The following is a 22,499-nucleotide window of genomic DNA, read 5'->3' as shown; positions in this document are numbered from 1 at the left end:
ATATCGAAATGTTTAAGTGGTGGTAACAATGAATCACCTATTCCCACAATACTATTAGTATACTTGAATAACAAGTATTTAGAACTTGTCCAGGTAGCTAAACATCACAGGTTGAATCTAAATATAGCCAACAAAATAAGACAATACAAGACACTAAGCTTACGTGCTTTAAAATACATCTATACTTTCAAAGTATATAACCATTATATGGTTTCGTGAGTGTGCTATACATACTGAAGAGATTTTCCGTTTTGCGATTTTAGCCAGATCAAGTTCTATATTTTTTGATGGAAAATAATTACTGAAGTTTATTATTTTTACAATTAGTTCACGACTAACATATTGAAATTTTCAGCAACAAAATAGTTTGAAGTTAAATAAATAATAATGACTTCCTGACGTACTACTAAGTTACACTGTAACAAAACACTTCAGGACATAGGCATATACAATAGGACTAGACCATACTTAAAGCGCATAATTTAGGCGGATAGTCAGGTTAGTATATTTAAAAAAAAATCAATTCAAATTTGTATTTCGGACATTGAAATTCCCCTATCAAATATAAAAGAAGATTACCAATTGGTATTACTAAGAAATAGGTTAAATTAACCAGAACCGTCAGTGTAAAATATGGCTTATATTGTTATATGAAGCTGTAATAAAAACTGTATACCATTACCGGTACCGGTACAAAGGAAACCAATCAATTGGGAGTCAAGTCATTTGTATATAAATTACAGTTTAGGCAGCCGTAAATCACTATGTTTGACACCACAGAATTATTTCCCTTTCTCAAGACCTAAATTTTCGCCAATTATTATTTTGAATAAGTCTGGTATGGTATCGTAATTTATATTATCATACTTTGAAATTATTTATTGAATAAACCTGATGATGAGATGTAAACGTTTGTGTTCCATGTGCAAAAAAAAAGAAAAATGAACTTATACTCCTCAGCTCCGGTAGTCTTATGCCTAATGGGCCACACAAATACAAAAAATAATTCGAAATGTAGTGAGGGGAAACTACATTCCATAGCACTCTTAAATGAATTTCCCAAAGCCCTTTTAAAATTAATGTACGCATTGACGAGGATATATTAACCTATAAAATTAAAACGACCAGAATTCAGAATTGGGGTTACGTCAGATATGAAAATTAAAGGAGGGCCATGATTAGTCATAGAGGGTTTTCGTATGCTTGTATTGAATTTTATTTGAGCCAAATGTATAGAAGAATTGAATACGGATTTAACGAACGAATGGCAATCAATAGAAAGAAATCCACACGAAATTATGTTAATCGTTATACAAAAATCAGCAGTAAGTGAAAAGACAAGTTGCAGAATCAATTAAGAGTGAGCCGCACGCTGTTTCAGACTGTGGTCATTACAATAGGGGATCGTTATGATGTCATAGGGAACACAGCTCATTGTCAACCTGCCTATAAAACCAGTGTCAATAACTCGCAGACGACATTCAGGCAAAGAGAAACAAACCATGAAGTTTGTACAGGTGAGTACAGTATTTTTCTTCTTCGACTTTAGTAAGTCCATGTTTTTATTTGCTTGCATTAAAGTTGTGTTTTGTTTTCAATACTCTATTCTAATTGTATGCTTTTGATTTGCTCCGCCAGAATTTTTCGATTGCTACTTCACTATATGCTATTATTATTGTTGTTCAATATGCAGGTAAATTTTTGTGTTTTTGTTTCATAACAATTTTTCTAAAAAAAAAAAAAAAAATTCTCAAATAAATGTAAATTGATCAGTTTGAAACAAAATCACTTTCATTCAGAGTAAAATAATTTCTGTGAAAAACGTTGTTAAATAGTGTCTTGGATTGTTTACCATGTGGATTTTGGCGAGCTAGCTTTATATTAGAGTTTCTTATACCCTGATCATATTAAATACGCCTTTATCATTTCCCGGTGTTTGTTCACACAATCAACCCAAATTGACTAAATAAGTGAATGAATCAATCAAATTCTGAATTTGACCCTAAGAACTCTCTACACATTCACACTTTTCTAAATCTCACACTTAATGATTAAAAAATGGAATTTATTTTCAAGGCAACTTGGTTTAAGCAGATAAGCGTTTACCTTTAAATGAACTTTTATTGAAACTTTAATCTTCGCAATAATCAAAATGAGCCCAGAGAGGTGTGATTATAAATCTATAAGCGCAAACGGAATTATATGTGATCCTTAGAATCAAATTATACAAAATGGGTCTCCGTGGTGTAAAACCGAGAGTATGCATTTATTAGTTTACTCAAAGGGCCCAACCTCAAAGTGTGATTAATTAGTGGAATGTTGATACCTATGGATTTTGATAATTCGTGTCGTATTATCGCAAATAACAAGTGAGTTGTACCAATATTTTTACGTACTACTTTTTCAAATGATTTTTGGAAATCACCTTTTTACAACAAACAAGTAAATCATAAGTCTCTTGTGTATAAAATTGGATTAAGCAAGTCTACGTTATTGTGACCTTTGAACTGTATTTATACACATTTTACTATTTTGTGCATCTCTGGATATACAGTAAAAGACCCGTGTTAGAATCCAGTCAGGGCGATTTTCATTCTCTCAGAGTTTTAAGTTTATAATTTTCGGTGTACTTATTATACAGTGTTCTAATAAAGGACGTGATAATACATCGTGCAGCATAACTCTCCACAAATGTTGTCCTATAAAAATAAATAATTGAAGAAATTGTGTAATAAAATGTCTCTGACGGGATTCGAACTTGCGACCACATGTCAAATCGAGCGTCATAACAATTAGACCACAGAGGCTTCAAGGTTGAACACATTCAGATAACGTCAGATACATTCTATTGCACAATAGGTAAGGCTGAATATATATATATATATATATATATATATATATAATGATTGCATTTGTTTTATTATTTTTATATCATCATTATATTTAGGCTGATATAAAAATACAATACCTCAGTCATTCAATGAGTATGTTAAAGTTCTTCTTTCCAATTATAAGAGTTTACATCAGCTGCGTACAAGAGAATATGTTACTATACCAACTGGTCTCAGTACCGCCAAAGCCCAGCAAAGTTCTTTCCAGAGAACATTGATCCCGACATTTGTACGCACATTGTGTACTCATTCGCCAACATGAACAATGCTCACGAGCTCGTTCCTTATGAATGGAATGACGATGATACAGATTGGTCACAAGGAATGTATTCCAGGGTAAATACATTCATTTATTTCGTTAAAAGGCTATGTTGGTTGAAATGGTTCATTTCTGTATAATTTTAATTTTATTTTAAAAATATTTGAAAACGTGAAAACATATCGCAGCAGCTTTTCTCTACTAACGTTATGAGCTCTGTCTGATAATAGCCAAGTACTACTACCTCTACAACCGGGCACTCACTGCGTCGGACGACGGTCGTACGACCCTCGGACGATGAATCCAACTCCGCTCCCTGTGAGCGCTGACGACGCAACAGTGTGCTGATTGTGCCAGTCCGATGGCAGTCTGAACGCGCGTCGTCGCGTTGCGTTCTTCACTAGAATCTCATCGTCGGGAGCAGTGAGTTCCCGGCTTAAGATTTTGATATTATCAAGATCAGGATAATATTCGGTGAATATTTAACCGGTAGAATACTTATTGATTAACACAGTATTTTTTTAGGATTGGGCAAAGTCAAATTATAGCCATACACATGGACACCTTACAGGTCTTGTTCTACCACAGGACCAATAGCATTTCGTTGGATTACCTTTAAATATGGATTTCATTAAAAAAAACAAAAAAAAAAACCACATTTTATTGTATTCTCTAAAAGGTTAATGAACGGAAGTCAATGAACAACGATCTGAAGGTTATCTTAGCTGTCGGGGGATGGACTTTTGGCGTTCAAAAGTTTTCATCGATGGTGTCAACGCAAGCTAGCCGAGCACATTTCATTTCCACATCCATAACATTCCTGCGAGAAAGAGGTTTTGATGGACTTGATCTAGATTGGGAGTACCCAGCAGATAGAGGAAGTCCAGCAGTTGACAAAAGACGATTCACACTTCTTGTAAAGGTACAATTATCTTATATCTTTTAATTTCAAATGGTAACAACAAGTAGAGAGATTGAATTAGAATACTTTAAAAAAAGTAATATTCTACTTCTACGTCTACGATTACTTACAGGAACTCCGCCAAGCATTTGATGAAGAATATGCCCGGAATACCAACGGTGACGAAAAACTAATACTTTCAGCCGCTGTAGCAGCTGGAGAGTATACCGCTGTTAAAGGTTACGAAATGGCAGAAATTGCAGAGTAAGTTTCAACATTAAATATTAAAATTTTTGTAAGATATTTTTAATCAGTTGTTTTTCTTTAATGTGAGGAACATGAATGAACCGTAAGTTTATCTAAACTCTGTTTTAACGGAATCTTTAAGATTTTAACAATTGTGATAATAGAGCTTTTTACGTTTTACTTACAGGCACCTCGATTGGATTGGACTAATGTCGTATGATCTCCATGGTTCTTGGGATCCAATAACTGGTCACCATAGCGCACTCAAGGCACCCGCAGATCAGGCTCAAACTCTAACTGTGGTATGTTTCATTAACATCTTTAAAGAAAAATATGCCGGTGATGTTTACCGTAGGTGTCTAAACTAACGAATCATACCGACATACCGCTTAATCATGCTCAGTAACTTGGGAACTCGCTGGATTTAATTTTTGTGACGATGCTTCTTGCTATCATAAATTATTTAAAACAAACCAATTTGAGGGAATTACTTGCATATTAAAAGGCTTATTAAACTAAATCTAAATAGCGGATATAAAACCATGAATATTTTTTGTTTGTTTTATAACTAGTTAAATAATCTCTTCACTGATTTAGAGACAGGCTTAATGATAACCTTGCAACAAACGTCATCTTACAAAGTAAACGTCCCTGTCATTTTTTTCATATTATTCTATATCAAAACAAGTTTAATAATTTGTATTCTATGTATTTGTAGTCCCATGCTGCTGATCTTTGGTCGACTGGTGGCGTTCCAGGTAACAAATTAATGATTGGTATTGGTACATATGGACGAAGCTTCACGTTGTCCACATCATCACATGGCATTGGAGCACCAGTGTTAGGGGGAGGTACTGCTGGAACATTCACAAAAGCGTCAGGCTTTTTGGCATACTATGAGGTAAATTACAATATTATTATTCTCAGGTTTCATTTTTTGTTAAAAACATTAATAAATTTATCCTAATGAGGAAAGGTAACGTCATTTCATTTTAAAATAAGGTGGCGGAATAAAACATTCGTACAAATAATAATATTCTATAAACATTGTTTTGTCTTGTGGCAGATTTGTGACATGCTAAAAGCGGGTGGTACCGTTGTACGCGATGAAGCCCTACAGTCGCCATATGCCTATATAGGAAATCAATGGGTCGGGTATGATGATACACAGAGTATTGCGCGAAAGGTGAGTACGGTACACAATTGAATAAAACCAGACATTTGTAGATAACCACTGATTTGTCAAAAAATAGATGATATGTCTGTTAATGTTAAAATTTATTTATTACTCTTCAATCAGACACAATGGATTAAAGACAATCGTTATGGTGGTGTTATCGTATGGGCAATCGACCTCGACGACTTTAGCGCCATCCATTGTGATGAAGGACCATACCCACTACTGAGTGCAATCAAATCAGGCCTGGAGAGTGGTGATTCCGTCATTACCTCCAAAGCTCCACAATCAACAGCTCAAATAACTACCAAACAACACCAGCCAACGACAACACAAAGTGAAACACAAACACCATACAGTCAAGCGAGGACAACTAAAAAAGAACATGCAACCGTCCTACCAGAAGCAACTGGAAAACAGAAAGCAACGACAAAACCTGAAACGACTGACCAAAAAGCAACCAATATGCCAGAAGTTACCGAAAAACCAGAAGCAATTACCTACAAACTAGAAGCAACCGATCAGCCAGAAGTAACGGAAAAACCAGAAACAACAGACCAAGAAACAACCCACCAACCAGAAGCAACCACAAAACCAGAAGCAACTTACAAACCTGAAGCATCTACCAAACCAGTAGCAAGCAAGCAACCAAACGCAACAGACGAACCCAAAAGAACCACCTTACAAAAAGAAGTAGTGACGACGAAACAGCAAACATATCAACCACAACCTGCTACAACTCAGCAAGATGCCACCGAAAAAAAGCATAATACTGAAGCTCAGCCGTCAACAACATCAGGTAGGATATGTTGAAGGTTGATTCTACATCGTGAAACTAGAAACTATGTTTCTGTAAAGTGATGTTATGTTTTCGGTCCACTATCTTATATTTGAATTTGATTAGTTATAATTTTAAATGGTCTGTTGATTTCAGTCGAATTTGGTAGTACTCATTTGATTTTCAAGAACTTAGTACATTATATCTTTAATTTTATTTTGTTTCGGTACTTTATATTACAGCTGGCAGTGACGTGTTCAGATGTACTGGTCGAGTATCAGGCTTGTATGCAGATCCTCACGACTGTACAAAATATTATCAGTGCCAAACGCAGATGTCGTCTGGCTCGTGCGGCAGCCTCTACTTTGACGAATCAAGCAGCTCTTGCGATTATCCGGCAAATATTAATTGCACTGTGGATACAGCAGACAACACGTTCACATGTTACGACAAACCTTTGGGTCAGTTTTTCTACACAGACCCTGTGGACTGCACTCGATATTATACTTGCTACAGGATCGAATCACACAGAACATGCTCATCTGGCTTAGTTTTCAATAGCCGTATAGCAAACTGTGACTGGAAGCAAAATGTTATGGAATGTTCCAACGATAGAAGTGACAACAATAATAGTAACGAGAACGAAATGGGTTTTACTTGTAGTGGAAAGGGTGATGGTCGTTTTGCAGACCCGTTTTCCTGCTCTATGTTTTACGAGTGTTCGCACGGAAATAAATACCACACTAGTTGTTCAGCTGGCACAGTTTTTAACCCACTCACGACGAACTGTGATTGGCCACGCAATGTTCCGGGTTGTAGTACATGATAGTAGTTCATAACATCGCATTAAGTTTGTTAATTATATAAATTATATGGAGCTGGATATCCATTGATTATAACAATAAAGCAAAATGTACATTTAGTTATTATAACCGATGACTGATAGGCGTGTGTAGTAGGAAGCTCAATAACTGTCCTACTAATTAGATTCAATTGTTTGATATGTTTAAACATATTTAGTTTAGTTTAGTCTTCTTTCCGAATCACTTTTGCTTTAGTGGCGCTCTCACATTGATGGTACATCCAAAGAAAATAAAAACAAACCACCGATACATGAAAAATAATTAAACTACGGCAAATTAACTACTGGAATTTACAAGCAACAAAAAACCTTAACTACAATAAATTAAACTAGAAAAAAAATCAATTCATACTCCTAAAAGTTAAGGTGCAGGTAATTTAAACACTTATTATCTTATATATGATTTTGTATTTAGCTTAACGTATTTTGTTTTTGCAATAGTTGTCAAAAATGGTTGAAAGTTCTTCATTTATATGAGGTCATCAAGAAACAAACGGTGTTTGCATTCTATAGAACCATGTGTATAAGTATCTATGTTTCTTGTGCAGGTTTCAAATTCATAAAACTCACATCTCTATTTGGTTTTAGTTTTTTCATTCAAATAGAAAATGATTTACAATATCTTAAGTTTGAATTGCCTTCACAAATACTAAAGATACCTATTTTATATGGCAGATAGGCCTATTACAGTTTTGTAATTATAAGTTTTCAAAAGTATCCATTCCAGAGTATCACAGCTTTCTATAATGCACACAATTCTCACATAAATAAGGGTCTTTGTTGATTTATTTGTCACTAATAACAAAGTGATGTTAACTTTAATCATGTAATCAAACCTAAGGATTAAAAACATTAGGAGCCAGGCCTTCATTCAATTTAAGTTTTCTCCTATATTTTGAGCACGTGATAAGTTGAACACTTATTAATATATAATCTGTTATTTATTTACGACTTAGATTGGAATGTTTTCATATGCACACCCATATGAGTGTGGGAAATAATTACAGTAGCGTTTTTTTATAATTATAAAGTTAGCCTACTACTAATGGTTTCTCAACCTAGAAATGACAGTGATGAAATGACTGAGCAAGAATTTTGTGCTTGTGTCACATTGCTTGGTTGAGTCTTCTGTGAAATCCGCACTCCAGCGCAGATATATTATTGCGGCCCTTCCCCCCAGTGCCTGGCTCAGGGCCTTCGTCCCCTTTTTTACGCCACTGATCCTTTGTAGTTCCGCATTACGTCGGTTTTCGCACCCACTTCCCCAGTGGCGGCTATATTTTCTAGGGGGGAGGGGGGCTAATTTGTCCGACAGAGGGGACTTGAGCTCGTAGGCTCGAGCTGGGAGAAGGGGTTGAGAGGGGGTTTCCCCTCCCAAATGAGATTTTTTTTAAAGAATATCAACCTCTTAGATGGCCGAAAATGGCACTCTCAGACTGTGACAGACATGTGTTTTGGCTTGGTGTGGGCCTTATATGTTTTATGGTCTGACTGCCCGACGAGCTCTGTCAGGCGGGGAGGGGGGGGGCTTGACCTGTCCGGTGGGGGCTTAAGCCCCCCCCTGTCACCCCGCTGGCGCCACCACTGCACCTCCCACCTCCATATGGGAAACACCCCACGCCCCAGCACTGAAAACACTGTAGAGACAGTGTAACGATTTAGGAAAAACATCAAAATAATAAAATTGCATACCTCTTCCAAATTTATACTAGGTCATTATTAAATTCAAATCTTTAATATGTTAAAATGAAAGGCCCCACGAGAATTAATTTAATAATTTGCTTGAAGATAATTGCAACAAAGAAATATTTGATCACATTGGATCGATCATTCTTCACAATGTCTGGCATTTAAAACGTTCGAGAAGTAGGCCTATTTTAACTAATTTAGTGGATTTTATTCATTGAACTGATGGAAACGTTTTTGCCACTTCATTTTGCTAGTCCAGCTATCACGAAAGCAGCGAACTGAGGTCAAATCGCTGTACAATAGTTTTGGATCGACCAATTAAAAACATTGGGTTTGTTTCATTTTCATTATGGGGTTTAAATTCAATTTGTTTAATTGTTTGTTCGTCTGTAACTTATTTCTTGTTAGTCATTGGGTTTTTTTTTATTATATATTATATAAAACAAAATTATTTAAAAGTGCTTTAAACGTTTAATCAAAAGAACAAAAACATGTTTGAACTTTTTTTTTCTAATTATTACTGTTGCGCATGTGTTATTGGTATTAACTGAAAAGATTACACAGAATTTTGAAAGTAATTAAAAAAATAATAATGTAGGCGTCATTTGATATATTTTCAAAATAATGATAATATTTAAAACCCATTAATTCACATTGGGCTGTTGCTTCGACTACTTCCGCAGTAGTGTATGCTATGTTCCGAACTGTACGGAAGATTGCTGTTTAATAAGGATTTTTTTTTTTTTTTTAAATTTTCTTTTTATGGCGATCGTGTAGCGATTGTATGAAAATCAAGCTTCACAGTATTTTGTCATTACAGTAGTCGCGGTCTGCCGTGAATCTGTTCAAGGCAAGCCGCCGAATTTATGCTTTAGTACAGACCACAAAGCACCACACGCTGCGCGTACGACGTGCGATCGTCAACGAACACCGTGCCGTGGGTTTTTTCTGAACCGTAAACATGGCTCGTTTCGAACTTTCGCCTTGTTGTATTCACCTTGTCTGCACAAGTCTAAACAAAATTTTTGCGTATTCACTGATAAAGTAAGCCATTTAATAACTTATGAACTTTAACGGATTATTTTATGAAACGTTTTTTTTGTATTTTAATAATGTGCATAGGCCTAGGCTAGCCTAGCCTAGCCTAGGTTAGCATACAGTAATGCATAATTGACCTAGCTAGACTATACCTAGGCCTAGCCCGTAATGAGGCCTAGCTCGAGGCAGATGCTAGCTAGCTACGCATTTCTTGCATAGAACTGTCTTAGGCTAGGCCTTGGCCTAGAGCTAGGCCTATATACTATAACACCATATTCTTTCGACACGTCGGCCTAGCCTAGCTAGTCCATAACGGAACAATATCCAGGCCCACAGCGCCTTACTTACTGCTGTACTAGGCCTTACAGAGTTATTGGTTTCTTATTTTCTTGAATATAATTGTTTATGTGTCTTAATTGCCAAATTTAGGCTTACATTTATTGCAGTGGGGAATTTAAATTTGATTTGACTTTAAAATCGTTGCATAGACAAGCATGATTTGCTGTCAGTAACGTTTTACTACTTTTTTTTACAATTTTGTACAGTGCTCAAGAAAGGAAATGTTTTGAATGTGTTGAAAATAAGGCGAGTCTGCCAGCATCATCCAAAAAGCACAGCAGAAATGGGCAACAAGATACAGAAAACAAGTGTGAGAGCACCAGAGATGATGATCCTTCCAAAAAAGAAGAGACAGAAGCAGCAGACAGAACCAAAGTTGGTGCTGAGAAACTCAATGAGGCAAAGTCAAAGGAAGATTCCGGCGGAAACGAATCAGAAAAGTATGGAAGACTGATTTTTTTTCTCATTTTTAAAAAACTGTAAAACAATATTTATTCCATATTGTAAACTAGTTTTATTTTTTGAATGATACATAGAAAATAACTCAAATTTGCCCAGAAAATTGCTAGAAAAATAGCCGCACAGAATCGTGAGTCAAGACCTAATTTTTAGCTAAATTGCACAGAAATCGATCATTATTTTCCAATATGTGAAATGATTTCTTGGCCTCATTGTTGCATGGAGGATAGATTACCCCCGCAGGCCTTATTTTACTGTCTGGTATTTATTGCTAATATTTTAACTTATGCAGTATAATAATCAAATGCTCACAAGAGCATTCTATAAATCTGTGAGTTCAATATAATTTACAATACATAATTTAGAGCATCATTACTTGAAAAATAGCTGCTGAGCTAAAGAACTTAAAAATAATTCAATAAATTATGATTGCTTGTATATAATTATATTTGATTTAAAAATTATAATTGAAAAAATTAATTTGTCTTAAACAAATTCATAAGTTTGCTATAAAATTTAATAGGAGATCTGTATATTATAAAAATTGAAATTTAATACCTTTTTGTCAGTTTTTTATTTAATTTTTGATGGTATTTGTCTGTTGTCTGACTACCTTCATATGCCTACCATTCCTCAAACTACACATCACAATTCACGTATTTGTTTATAAACCTGACCTTTGACATCATTACTGCATAAAGCACTAAAACACCTTACTGATGGTGATATAAAGGCAGGCACTCAATTCGTACGACCGTAGGCCAAAAAAATCGAACTCCGCTCCCAGTGAGCAAGCATTAGACAGCGTGACGCTGTCTGCTTATTGTCGCCAACAGTCTAAATTGCTGTGAAGTGCAGCACGTGCCCGACTTTAAGCTACCAAATTTTCGTAGCCACCCATAGCGAAAATTAGCCTCTAGTGTACCATGTTTGTGTTTTCAATTCACATTCTATTGTGTTATTGTTCATACGCTACTAGTGATGGGCATTCGTGTTCAGGCAACGTGCTGGCCCACAGCTTCTCGCCGTCCAGTAGGTACTATGCAGTGTGCGATGACTTTAAACAACTCTCCATCTTTGATACCACTAACTGGAGCAAACTTAGTGTAAGGTATGTAAATTGAGAGAAATAAATTTAGGAAAATTATTGATGGTTTTCAGTAATGTTCTACAAGAATTGAATGCTTTTGAAATTATACATGTATAAATTCATTATCATAATAACACATTTTGGAGTTGTATATTTAAAGTATTTAATGATTGAATGGGTTTTTCTCTCACACACTGGGCTACAGGTAATTAGACATATCTGAACAAACAGATCAGTGATGGTTTTAAGGTTGGGGGGGGGGGCTCCCTCTACTTTTTTAAATATTATTTTTAGAAAATGGAGAAAAATAGAAAATCAAATTTAAATTTTAAGAGTGCAATTTCCAACCATTTAGAGGTGCCATAATCATCATTTTTTTTTTTTAACCTTAGCCCCAACCGTACTGGTGCGGAGGTGGTATAGCCCCTCTTCTGTGGATGTCGCTCCCTGGGCCCCCTCTATATAAATTCCTGGATCTGCCATTGCAGATTATTTGTTATGCATGTCATACATCTTTGTTTTATTTCGTAGATCTGTTAGGAAAAGAAGTACATCATTAGCATTCAATCATGCTGAAGATTGTGTTTATGTTGGTGATAAATCTGGCGATGTTTACCGGTTTTCTGTAAAGAATGAAGAGGATGAAGGTACCTTAGTCCTTGGGCATGTCTCAATGCTACTTGATCTGGTGAGGAAACTCTAGAGGGCAGCAAACATAATTTCTTGTGAATGTAACTTTGAAATTTAGGTGCCAATTTATATTTTAACATACAAATTCTATCCAATTTTACCAAAACATACTGTCAATAAGCACCTAATGCTACTTTCAGTCTATGTACATGGCTCTAATTCAACCCTCTTATTATTTTTGTTGTGTTTTAGGCCATTAGCCCAGATGATAAGTACATTGTTACTGCTGACAGAGATGAGAAAATTCGAGTTTCACACCTACCTAACTGCTACAACATTCATTGTTTCTGTCTTGGTCATACAGAGTAAGTTCCATTATACGTATATTTTAAAACATTTTTTAATCATTATTTTTATTGTAGTTATATCTTTTAAATCATCATTGTTTTTTCAAGGTGTAATTATTACTCTTGGTATAAACATACAGTAGTATTTTGCCATTTCTAGCTATTGTTGTTAGTTCATCCTAGTGTTTCCCAGCTAAATAATGTTTTTTTTATATTCCTTTTATGGTGCCATATTTTATTCCAGATTTCCCCCTCTCTCTTTCCTATATTATTCAATAGCTATTTTGGCCTAATTGTGTGTATAACTTGCATATACTAACTTAACTGTCTTTTACTCATTTTTTTTTCTATCCAGCTTGGTTAGTAAAATAGCAATATTACCAAAAGACCAAGATATTCTTGTGTCCGGTTCAGGGGTGAGTTTTTGAGTTGTCTTTGGGTTTTTGTAGCATTGACAATGAATATATATAATATATTTCTAACATAAGCCAGAATTAGCCAATCAAAGCTATTTGCAGAAGCTAAGATGTGGACAATGAACTACAAAGACCTTGTAGCTTATACTTTTATATAATATGTAATACATAAATAAAATAGACAAATACAAACCATATATTCCAGATATAGCAATCAATTTTTCATTATTTTGCTTTTTAATTTAAATAAATATATAAATTTGTTTAAGTATATATAATACGCATGATAAAATAAAGTTGCGTTTATGCATGTTATAATATGTAGATAAACATATTGATATTTCATTACAGACTAATGAAATATAATTTGTAATAATAGACAAAATTGTGATAATAAATGATTAATCTTTTTCATAGGATGCCAGTTTACGCTTTTGGAAATACACAACAGGGCAAGAGCTGTGTAGGTTATCATTAAAACAGATGGAAGATTCTGCCAGACCAACAGTGCTATGTATCAGATGCTCTAAAAAGAGTAACTATGTTGCAGTTTTATTAGAAAAGTAAGGAAATATAGCTGGCATGAAAAAAATGAGTCTTCTTGTACCAAAAATAAAAACTATATTTAGATAGGTGATTGTATAAACCTATTTTTTTGTTTTTGAATCAGGTTCCTAGCTTGAGTACAACCGGAGTAAGATCATTTTAAAATTAAAACTATCTAGAAAACATACTTTAGAGAAAATTGCCACTAAAGATAAACAACTGATAAATTTTTTGTCGGTTTGCCTACCAATTCTTACAAGGACCTTTACAAAATATGCCTTGAAATCACTTTAAACTAATGTAAATCAAGTCAGTACATATTAGGCTTATCAAAAACATTTAAACCTAATATTTTTGTAAAGATATTACTTCATATTTTCTTGAATATATCAAGTTGACCTGGCATACAATAAGGCTCATTTTGTGACGACACCTCACATACGCGAAATAAACTCAACTGCATCGTTGCTATCGCCACAATAACCATCAATCTGTAAATGGTAGAATAAGTGCTTCTATTGATTTTAAGTTAGTAATTTAAAAAAAAGTGAATTTATAATGTCATTGTCCAAGTCAATTACATGCTTCCTGAAATAACAATTTAATGTAATTCTTATTAAAATTGCTTTTTCTGTATTGTTTTTAAAGTTTTGTTGCTCTTTTTTGAATTTACATTCAATTTTACTTTGCCTTTTTTGTTTACTTACAGACCTTGTTTATTTGTGCTATAAAAATCAACCGATTATTTTCACCATTATTAGTCTTTAAATGAAATATCAATATTTATCAACATCAATTGTTAACTATTGTTATTACAGTAGTATAATTATTATTGTATATGATTAAAGGTAATATTATTTTTTTTGGATGGTATTGCTGTTTTATATAATTTTGTATTATGGCAGTTCTTGAAATAGACATTCATTTTAGTCTTAAAAATTAAATAAATTAAAATGTTTTTACACTCATTTCATTCATTTATTAATTATTTGAAATAATTGTGTACAACAAAATATAAAACAAAATATACAATATATTGGTTTATAGGAACATTTTTCTCTAAATAGAATGTGTATTTTTTCACTCCAGGTTCATGGGTGTGCAAATATATGAGTATGATCGCGTTGATGAAGTTCTCGACGCACGGTTGGTGGCTAGCATCGAAACTGGCGTTGAACCGTGGGACATAGCCTTTGACGAGGAAGATCACTTGTGGGTGTTTAAGCCAAAGCAGGATGAGCTGATCTCGGTCTATGAGTTCTACCTGCAAGATAAAATCTTAAAGGTTTGTTGCTGCGAAGCAGCCAATTCATATTCTTGACAGCAATTTGACCTCTGAAAGGTCATTGTTTGTCAAAAAACAAGGGCCTAAGACAACTGAAAAGTGTAGTTTCCTTCTTTCGTTCTACCGGGTAAAATCAATTACTTTAGGCGACGTTTGTAGACTAACCTACACATACCAACGTCCGCATGTGGCGACGCTCAAGTATTACTATTCAGCGTTTTTACTATATTTCTAGGTTTCCTGTTTCTACGTTTAATCGGCCCATGTCTCAGCCACAATATTTTGAGGCCGATATTATTTACGAACCCAGTTATTACTTATTTACTAGCCTATTTCAGCGTGCTAATTATTACATTTAGGCGACGCTTGTTGTAGACTGGCATACACGGTACCAACGCTCGTTTTTACTATGTTTCTACATCTGCTCGTGAGTGTTCTAATATAGACAATGGGTCGTGTCTCATATTATTTGTTATATTTTTATTATTCATTATTTTCACTTGACTCGCATAAATAATTTTGTTCGAAGAACATTTATATGCAGTTGTACTTCGCAGCACTTCACTTGCAATTTACAATTTCTAGTATAGTTACTGTATTTTTGAATGCAATGATTCCAGTGAAAACCCTGAAGCGACTGTGTTGCGATTCTATGGAAACCAAGCTTCAAAGAGTACTTTTATTTTACCCCTTCCCTCTAATGTCTATAAAAAATTTTTCGATCTTGCAATTTTTTTTTTTTTTTTGGCGGAGTAATTTACTGTACATTAATATTTTCTTATTGGAGAGTGTACAAGTATCTGATATGAAAATGTTTGATAATTGTGAATGACCTCAATTCTTGGAGGTATTTTTGTATATTTGTATATCTTTAAGGTGTAGAGATTTTATGCTGAAGAGGAAATGATAATACTGTTAAATGATATTACAAATGACCATATTGATTTCATCTTAAACTTCTTTTTAAAAGTACCTCATTAAATCTGTTTAGGAGACATTGGCAGGATACATGCTATGCATCTGCTGCCTTGTATCTTATAGTTAAATCAATAGAACTCTTTCTGTTGCGAGCCGAAGATACTTGTTAATGAAATGTACAGCTTTTTTTCTTTTCATTTCGTAGTAGAAATTAATATTCTTCAAGGTCGATGGCTTTCTTAGTGAGAGTGTGTATATTTATTTGAATTCTATTTAAATAGGATAGCTTGTGCAGCTGACCATTAATGGAGAACTGATATTAAGGTGTTCTCAACAAACAAATTTAAAATACACAGATTTTTTTTATAGAACCATAATGTATATAGCGCGTTTCACAATCCGCAGATTTTACAAGCGATTATACAAGGCGCTGGCATCATTTTTTCCCTGGTCTCCGGATACTGAGTTGGCAGATCCGCACATTGTGCAACTTTCTTTGCTCCCTGGGGATTATCCCTGGTCATGGTCATTGCTTCTTGAACGTGCATGACCCATACATTTAATGCCATACCATCCTACCAGGTACCCATTTAGAATCCTGGGTGGAGAGAGGCAAATGTAAGTAAAGTGCCTTGCCCAAAAACACAAGCAGTGCGACAAGCGTCGGTCTCGAACTCCCGATCTCACAATAAGAAGTCCAACACCTTACCTGCTGTGCCACACGCGCCTACTAGATAAGATATACAAAATATGACATTTCCATATGAAACATATTTAAATATTTCTGTCTGTGTACATTTCTGTAATGTTGTCTATAGTCAAATAAAAGCAGGAATTTAGATTTCAGCATTTCTACTGGCAGTGCCATGTCTAAGAGCCACCCCTACCCCCACTAAAAATTTATTTAGCCTAGAGTTAATGCTTCTGCTTTTTGTGCCAAAGACTCGCTACTAACCATACTTTAAAGTTTTTTAATTGCGCAGAGGATATCTCAAAAATCAGCTCAGAAAGGCACCTGGATGATATTTGTGCAGATTCATTAATTGCAGCATAATTGCGTTGGTTATATGTTAATATTCATTTTGGTCAAAATCTGCGCGGAAGTCGGCCCTTATTTTCTGAAATGCGCAGACAGATTTCTTGGCAAATTTTTGCGCATATTTAGCATTTAATATTTTTTTTTTTTATTCTTCACAGTTAAAACTGACTAATTTGAATGAAGGAAATCAAATTTTAAATGTCATAGGTCAAGTGAATACTGATTGGCAGATATTCAAAGGTAAAAACAATGCATTGGACTTTTGAAAATTCTGTTTATTATTGATACATTGCATTGTATTGTTATTAACAGGTGTTTATGCTAGCAATTATTAAAATTATTATTAATTAATTATTATTAGTTAAAATGCATGCCTCATTTAAAATTTCTGTGACAGCAGGATTTTTTCTCACAACTATAATAATAATAATAATAATAATAATAATAATAATAATAATAATAATAATAAGAATAATAATAATAATAAGAATAAGAATAAGAATAATAATAATAATAATAATAATAATAATAATAATAATGCTTCTAAGCGCTTTCCACATAAAAGAACTTGAAAAAAAGGAATGACTCCATAAAATATCCTAAGAGGAACACTTTTCACCGCTCCGTTCTCCAGCTTTGAAGCTCCCATAATTGAGAGCTCGCTGGAACAAAACTCACATGAGCTTATGTGAAAGTGGCATCTGAATATCCTATGCTACCAACAAAAAAATCCTATAAACATCTCACTTAGTTCATAAAGCATGAAAGAGCCCCGTGGGAGAACACTAACTTACCCAGTATAAAGAAGATACTTTTAAAATATTTTATATCATGTTAAGTTGTGTTAATTGTCAATTCTTAATATTACTGTATAAAAAAGTATTTGTGAAGGTGGTTTTTTTTTTAAACAATTTTTTTGGAGTCAATGATCAACTAAAATAGTATTTCTAATTAAATATATCTTTTGTTTGACTAAAAACAACAATTTACAACTTATGGCCAAGTTACTTGTAAAATAGCAATTTGTTATTAAAATAACCTTAAGATTTAACAAACAATAAAAAAATAAAAGAATCATTCATAGAAGTATTAATGTAGATAAAAATCAGATTGAACATCAAGAAAAACATTTGTAGAAAAGCAGAGTAAACAAGTTATTTAAAAATGATTTGAAAATTTCTTTATCAGAATCTTTGAAAGTAGAGAGTCTGTATACAAATTTGCACAAGAAGTCTCAAGACAACAGCAAAGACTGGCAACGAAGGAAAGAACGAAAGATCAAAGGGAAGCTACAGGAAATGAGTGAACAAACGGAAGGCTCGGCATGTAAGAAGATCAAAGTAGACGAAGTGTTGTCAAAAACAACGGAAAGAGAAGAAGACGTGCAAAGTTGAAGGAAATCACCTGTTTCTAACCACAAAGATGTATAAAACAAGCCCTGGTTACATGTTGTATTTATGACAGCAACTGACGTACAATTGCTGTCTCTTATACACATCTAGATGTGTATAAGAGACAGTGATTATACAATGTTGTCTATTGTCAAATACTGTAAAAGCAGGAATTTAGATTTCAGCATTTCTACTGGCAGTGCCATGTCTAAGACCCAACCCTACCCCCACTAAAAATTTCTGCAGAGCATTTGGCCTAGAGTTAATGCTTCTGCTTTTTGTGCCAAAGAATCGCTACTAACCATACTTTAAAGTTTTTTAATTGCACAGAGGATATCTCAAAAATCAGCTCAGAAAGTTGCCTGGATAATATTTGTGCAGATTCATTAATTGCAGCATAATTTCGTTGGTTATATGTTAATATTAATTTTGGTCAAAATCTGCGCGGAAGTCGGCCCTTATTTTCTGAAATGCGCAGACAGATTTTAGGATATTATATTATATTTAGCATTTAATATTTTTTTTATTCTTCACAGTTAAAACTGACTAATTTGAATGAAGGAAATCAAATTTTAAATGTCATAGGTCAAGTGAATAATGATTGGCAGATATTCAAAGGTAAAAACAATGCATTGGACTTTTGAAAATTCTGTTTATTATTGATACATTGCATTGTATTGTTATTAATGGGTGTTTATGCTAGCAATTATTAAAATTATTATTAATTAATTATTATTAGTTAAAATGCATGCCTCATTTAAAATTTCTGTGACAGCAGGATTTTTTCTCACAACTATAATAATAATAATAATAATAATAATAGTAATGCAAAACAATGCTTCTAAGCGCTTTCCACATAAAAGGAATGACGCCATAAAATATCCTAAGAGGAACCCTTTTCACCGCTCCGTTCTCCAGCTTTGAAAGCTCCCATAATTGAGAGCTTGCTGGAACAAAACTCACAAGAGCTTAAGTGAAAGTGGCATCTGACTATCCTATGCTACCAACAAAAAAAATCCTATAAACATCTCACTTAGTTTATAAAGCATAAAAGAGCCCCGTGGGAGAACACTAACTTACCCAGTATAAAGAAGATACTTTTAAAATATTTTATATCATGTTAAGTTGTGTTAATTGTCAATTCTTAATATTACTGTATAAAAAAATATTTGTGAAGGTGGTTTTTTTTTTAACAATTTTTTTGGGGTCAATGATCAACTAAAATAGTATTTCTAATTAAATATATCTTTTGTTTGACTAAAAACAACAATTTACAACCAAGTTACATGTAAAATAGCAATTTGTTATTAAAATAAACTTAAAATTTAACAAACAATAAAAGATAAAAGAATCATTCATAGAAGTATTACTGTAGATAAAAGTCAGATTGAACATCAAGAAAAACATTTGTAGAAAGGTAGAGTAAACAAGTTATTTAAAAATGATTTGAAAATTTCTTTATCAGAATCCTTGAAAGTAGAAAGTCTGTATACCAATTTGCACAAGAAGTCTCAAGACAACAGCAAAGACTGGCAACGAAGGAAAGAACGAAAGATCAAAGGGAAGCTACAGGAAATGAGTGAACAAACGGAAGGCTCGGCATGTAAGAAGATCAAAGTAGACGAAGTGTTGTCAAAAACAACGGAAAGAGAAGAAGACGTGCAAAGTTGAAGGAAATCACCTGTTTCTAACCACAAAGATGTATAAAACAAGCCCTGGTTACATGTTGTATTTATGACAGCAACTGACGTACAATTGTTTATCTATAATTTATTTTATTTGAAAAGATTTGCTAAATAAGCAACTGAATGTAGCCATGTGATATTAAACACAAGAAAAAACTGTGGCGTACACAAAGTTTTAGTCACTTCTTTTTTAAAAGAAATATATAACAGCAAAATCGTTACATATATTTATAAAAAGAGAGAAATTATTGTAACCAATCCAATGAAAGGGTTGAGATGCAACGTAAACTTTGTAAGTGTTAATCAAATTTCAAAAATTATCAAATTTCTAGCTAACACCAAAGAGTAGAGTAGCAAGAGGTCTGACCGCTGGGATTTCTTTGAAACGTATTCCTATCTCCATCTCGAAAATACCACCACGAACTAGAGGGTACCCTTCAAAGCAACGTAATAGTCAAATGTATCGAAGGTGTGCTGCCTCTATAGAATGCATGTTTGGATTATAAACTCTGTTCTAATGTGGTGCCACTTACCTCGTAGTAGTACTTTTTTTTCGTTTCATTGCGTGCATGCAAAATCCTGGAAGTCGGACCTCTTTCTATTCTGAACTCTTTGCTAACAGAAGCTGATGACTACCCACTGTATTATTTAGGACTAATTTCCACTCGCATGGAATTAAAGTACAATTGCAGCAAAAGTTTTTCTGAACTGCATTCCACTTTCTACCATAAAAGTAACCTGTCTTATCGATAATTAATGCATGTGATGCTTTTCAATGCAACTCGGACAAAATAGAATTTTAAGAAAATCAAAAATGAAGCTGTGTGAAACTATCAAAAGTTTAAAAAATTTACTCCATTACATTCATTAACCATCTTTTATCTCGCCAAACATTTATAGATTTAGTCTATTACACTTAATGTGGTGTGCATTCTAATATGACTTTTTAATTGCATTTTCCATAACTTTCCAACAGGTCGTTAACAGAAGAACATAGTATGGTAATTATGGTAATTTTAGGCTTATGTTCTTCCGTTAATTGTGAGTTATGACAGGCATTCAAGAATGGTACTCAGTATGATAATTATGTCCTACAAATTTTAGGCCTGAGTTTTAGTGTACCATTCTTGAATGTCTGTCAAATGACTCCCAATTTAATTTTTAAGTAGTAGTTTAATTCTAATTCTTGAATTCAACTCTCACTCTACCTCTCGTATAGTAAATGTATAATTTCGTTTATTTGCAAACAAAATATCATCAGTATCAGTTTTTGCCATATGAGAAGGACAATGTTATAGAATTTAGGCTTTTATTTTTATTATAGATACTGTATTTTAGATTCATGTTTCGTGGAAGAAGCCTAAAAAAGCTGTGATATTTCATCAAAGTTTCAACGAAAGAGTAATTAAAGTAACTCTTTCAAATATTTTGGTTTGGAGGCTCTATTCACATTATCAAATTTGGGTGAATGATGTCATCATCTTGACCCCCCCCCCCATATATGGACACATCACACAAACTTGTTACATAAAATGTTGTGCAGCTGTAGTATTCTCAAAGCATACCATCAATATTTATTTGCGTGTTATACTGTAAACAGGTTTTATTTTACTCAGTATTTCTTTATCATCATTTAAATTGGTAAAATATGTTAAGATGAATAAAGTATCTATAGGCTATTTTTAAATTTTTCACCATCAAATTATCTGGTTGTTACTGCCCAATGCTGTCTGGGACAGTTGTTTTTTGTTTAAAATAAGGCATTTGTTAACATATCAAATGTTTGGTATTTGTTATATTCATTCATATATATATTGATTTTGATATGTGTGTATTGTTTATAGTTGTAAACTAATTAAAATAATGGAAAATGAAATTATGTGGAGTGCCATATTTTCTCTCTATATAGCGTCATTGTAATCAATAACATTTCTTTTCATTATCATTTATAATAATTATCTGTTGGTACAACAACATATGGTATATAGTACACTGTTGTACCAAGTGCCCCAAGGGGGACCAGTCTACTTGACTGATTGGGCCACCCTGGTTGAAAATTTTGAATGAATGAATGACATGCTAGAAAAAATACTGCCTAAGCCATAATCGTAAAAAGAAAATGTGTAATTTAATTGTTAATAAAGTTTATGACGTGCATTTACATTTCACGTCATTAAGATTCAACATAAGAAGTAAAGGTAGAAAAGTACAATAATTACTGAATTTCAGGGGTGGCGCAAGCGGGGGGACCAGTCGCCCCCCCCCCCCTTACCCGTCTGGGAGAAAAAGCACAATTCGTCTGGGGAGAAAAAAGATTATATGTATTTTCTATATTTTAGTAGAATCTAAAACCGATTAAATAAGACTTTAAAACCTCTAAATTGTCAAAATTTTCGGGGGATTCGCCCCCTGGACCGCTTTCGAAACTTTAATCGAAGCTCGACCACGCCCATTTTGCTTTTGTCGGGGAAATCTGACCCCTCTTCGGGGGAATCCCCCCCCCCCCCCCCCCC

At 33.8% G+C, this 22,499-nt stretch overlaps 2 protein-coding genes across 4 annotated transcripts; both read left to right on the top strand.

Annotated features, from left to right (window-relative positions):
* The first annotated feature begins 1,320 nt into the window (after positions 1–1,320).
* On the top strand, positions 1,321–7,345 carry LOC117118178 (endochitinase-like). Of its 2 annotated transcripts, XM_033262692.1 has the most exons (10): positions 1,322–1,517; positions 1,639–1,693; positions 3,016–3,227; positions 3,830–4,072; positions 4,185–4,315; positions 4,485–4,599; positions 5,016–5,198; positions 5,364–5,483; positions 5,598–6,273; positions 6,495–7,345. In XM_033262692.1, exons 1-10 carry the CDS (start codon positions 1,503–1,505, stop codon positions 7,076–7,078), a joined length of 2,334 nt encoding a protein of 777 aa, XP_033118583.1. In that variant the 5' UTR covers positions 1,322–1,502; the 3' UTR covers positions 7,079–7,345. The 2 variants fall into 2 exon arrangements, with proteins under 2 accessions (XP_033118584.1, XP_033118583.1); XM_033262693.1 differs by lacking the exon at positions 3,016–3,227 and having other exon boundaries at positions 1,321–1,517.
* A 2,201-nt stretch (positions 7,346–9,546) lies between these two features.
* On the top strand, positions 9,547–21,865 carry LOC117118180 (tRNA (guanine-N(7)-)-methyltransferase non-catalytic subunit wdr4-like). 2 transcript variants are annotated; one of them, XM_033262697.1, is made up of 10 exons: positions 9,547–9,847; positions 10,387–10,620; positions 11,619–11,750; positions 12,261–12,417; positions 12,612–12,724; positions 13,062–13,122; positions 13,540–13,685; positions 14,758–14,953; positions 18,838–18,919; positions 19,767–21,865. In XM_033262697.1, the coding sequence occupies exons 1-10, from the start codon at positions 9,765–9,767 to the stop codon at positions 19,970–19,972; spliced, it is 1,410 nt and encodes a 469-aa protein (XP_033118588.1). In that variant the 5' UTR covers positions 9,547–9,764; the 3' UTR covers positions 19,973–21,865. The 2 variants fall into 2 exon arrangements, with proteins under 2 accessions (XP_033118588.1, XP_033118587.1); XM_033262696.1 differs by lacking the exons at positions 18,838–18,919; positions 19,767–21,865 and adding exons at positions 17,069–17,150; positions 18,099–18,384 and having other exon boundaries at positions 9,551–9,847.
* Positions 21,866–22,499: the final 634 nt, after the last annotated feature.

Source organism: Anneissia japonica, unplaced genomic scaffold (assembly GCF_011630105.1).
Source record: "Anneissia japonica isolate Jap-2015-1 unplaced genomic scaffold, ASM1163010v1 scaffold11779_len1430905_cov172, whole genome shotgun sequence".
NCBI classification, from domain to species: Eukaryota; Metazoa; Echinodermata; class Crinoidea; order Comatulida; family Comatulidae; genus Anneissia; species Anneissia japonica.
The sequence above is the reverse complement of the archived record's forward strand: the minus strand, read 5'-3'. Positions and strand labels throughout refer to the sequence as shown.

Excerpts from the sequence above, each read along its gene's own strand:
- LOC117118178 (XM_033262692.1), top strand. Across the intron at positions 5,199-5,363 it reads GCTTTTTGGCATACTATGAG|ATTTGTGACATGCTAAAAGC; the intron begins GTAAATTACAAT and ends GTCTTGTGGCAG. Across the intron at positions 5,484-5,597 it reads CACAGAGTATTGCGCGAAAG|ACACAATGGATTAAAGACAA; the intron begins GTGAGTACGGTA and ends CTCTTCAATCAG.
- LOC117118180 (XM_033262697.1), top strand. The coding sequence starts at position 9,765 with ATGGCTCGTTTCGAACTTTCGCCTTGTTGTATTCACCTTGTCTGCACA. Across the intron at positions 10,621-11,618 it reads GGCGGAAACGAATCAGAAAA|TGATGGGCATTCGTGTTCAG; the intron begins GTATGGAAGACT and ends ATACGCTACTAG. Across the intron at positions 11,751-12,260 it reads TGGAGCAAACTTAGTGTAAG|ATCTGTTAGGAAAAGAAGTA; the intron begins GTATGTAAATTG and ends TTTATTTCGTAG.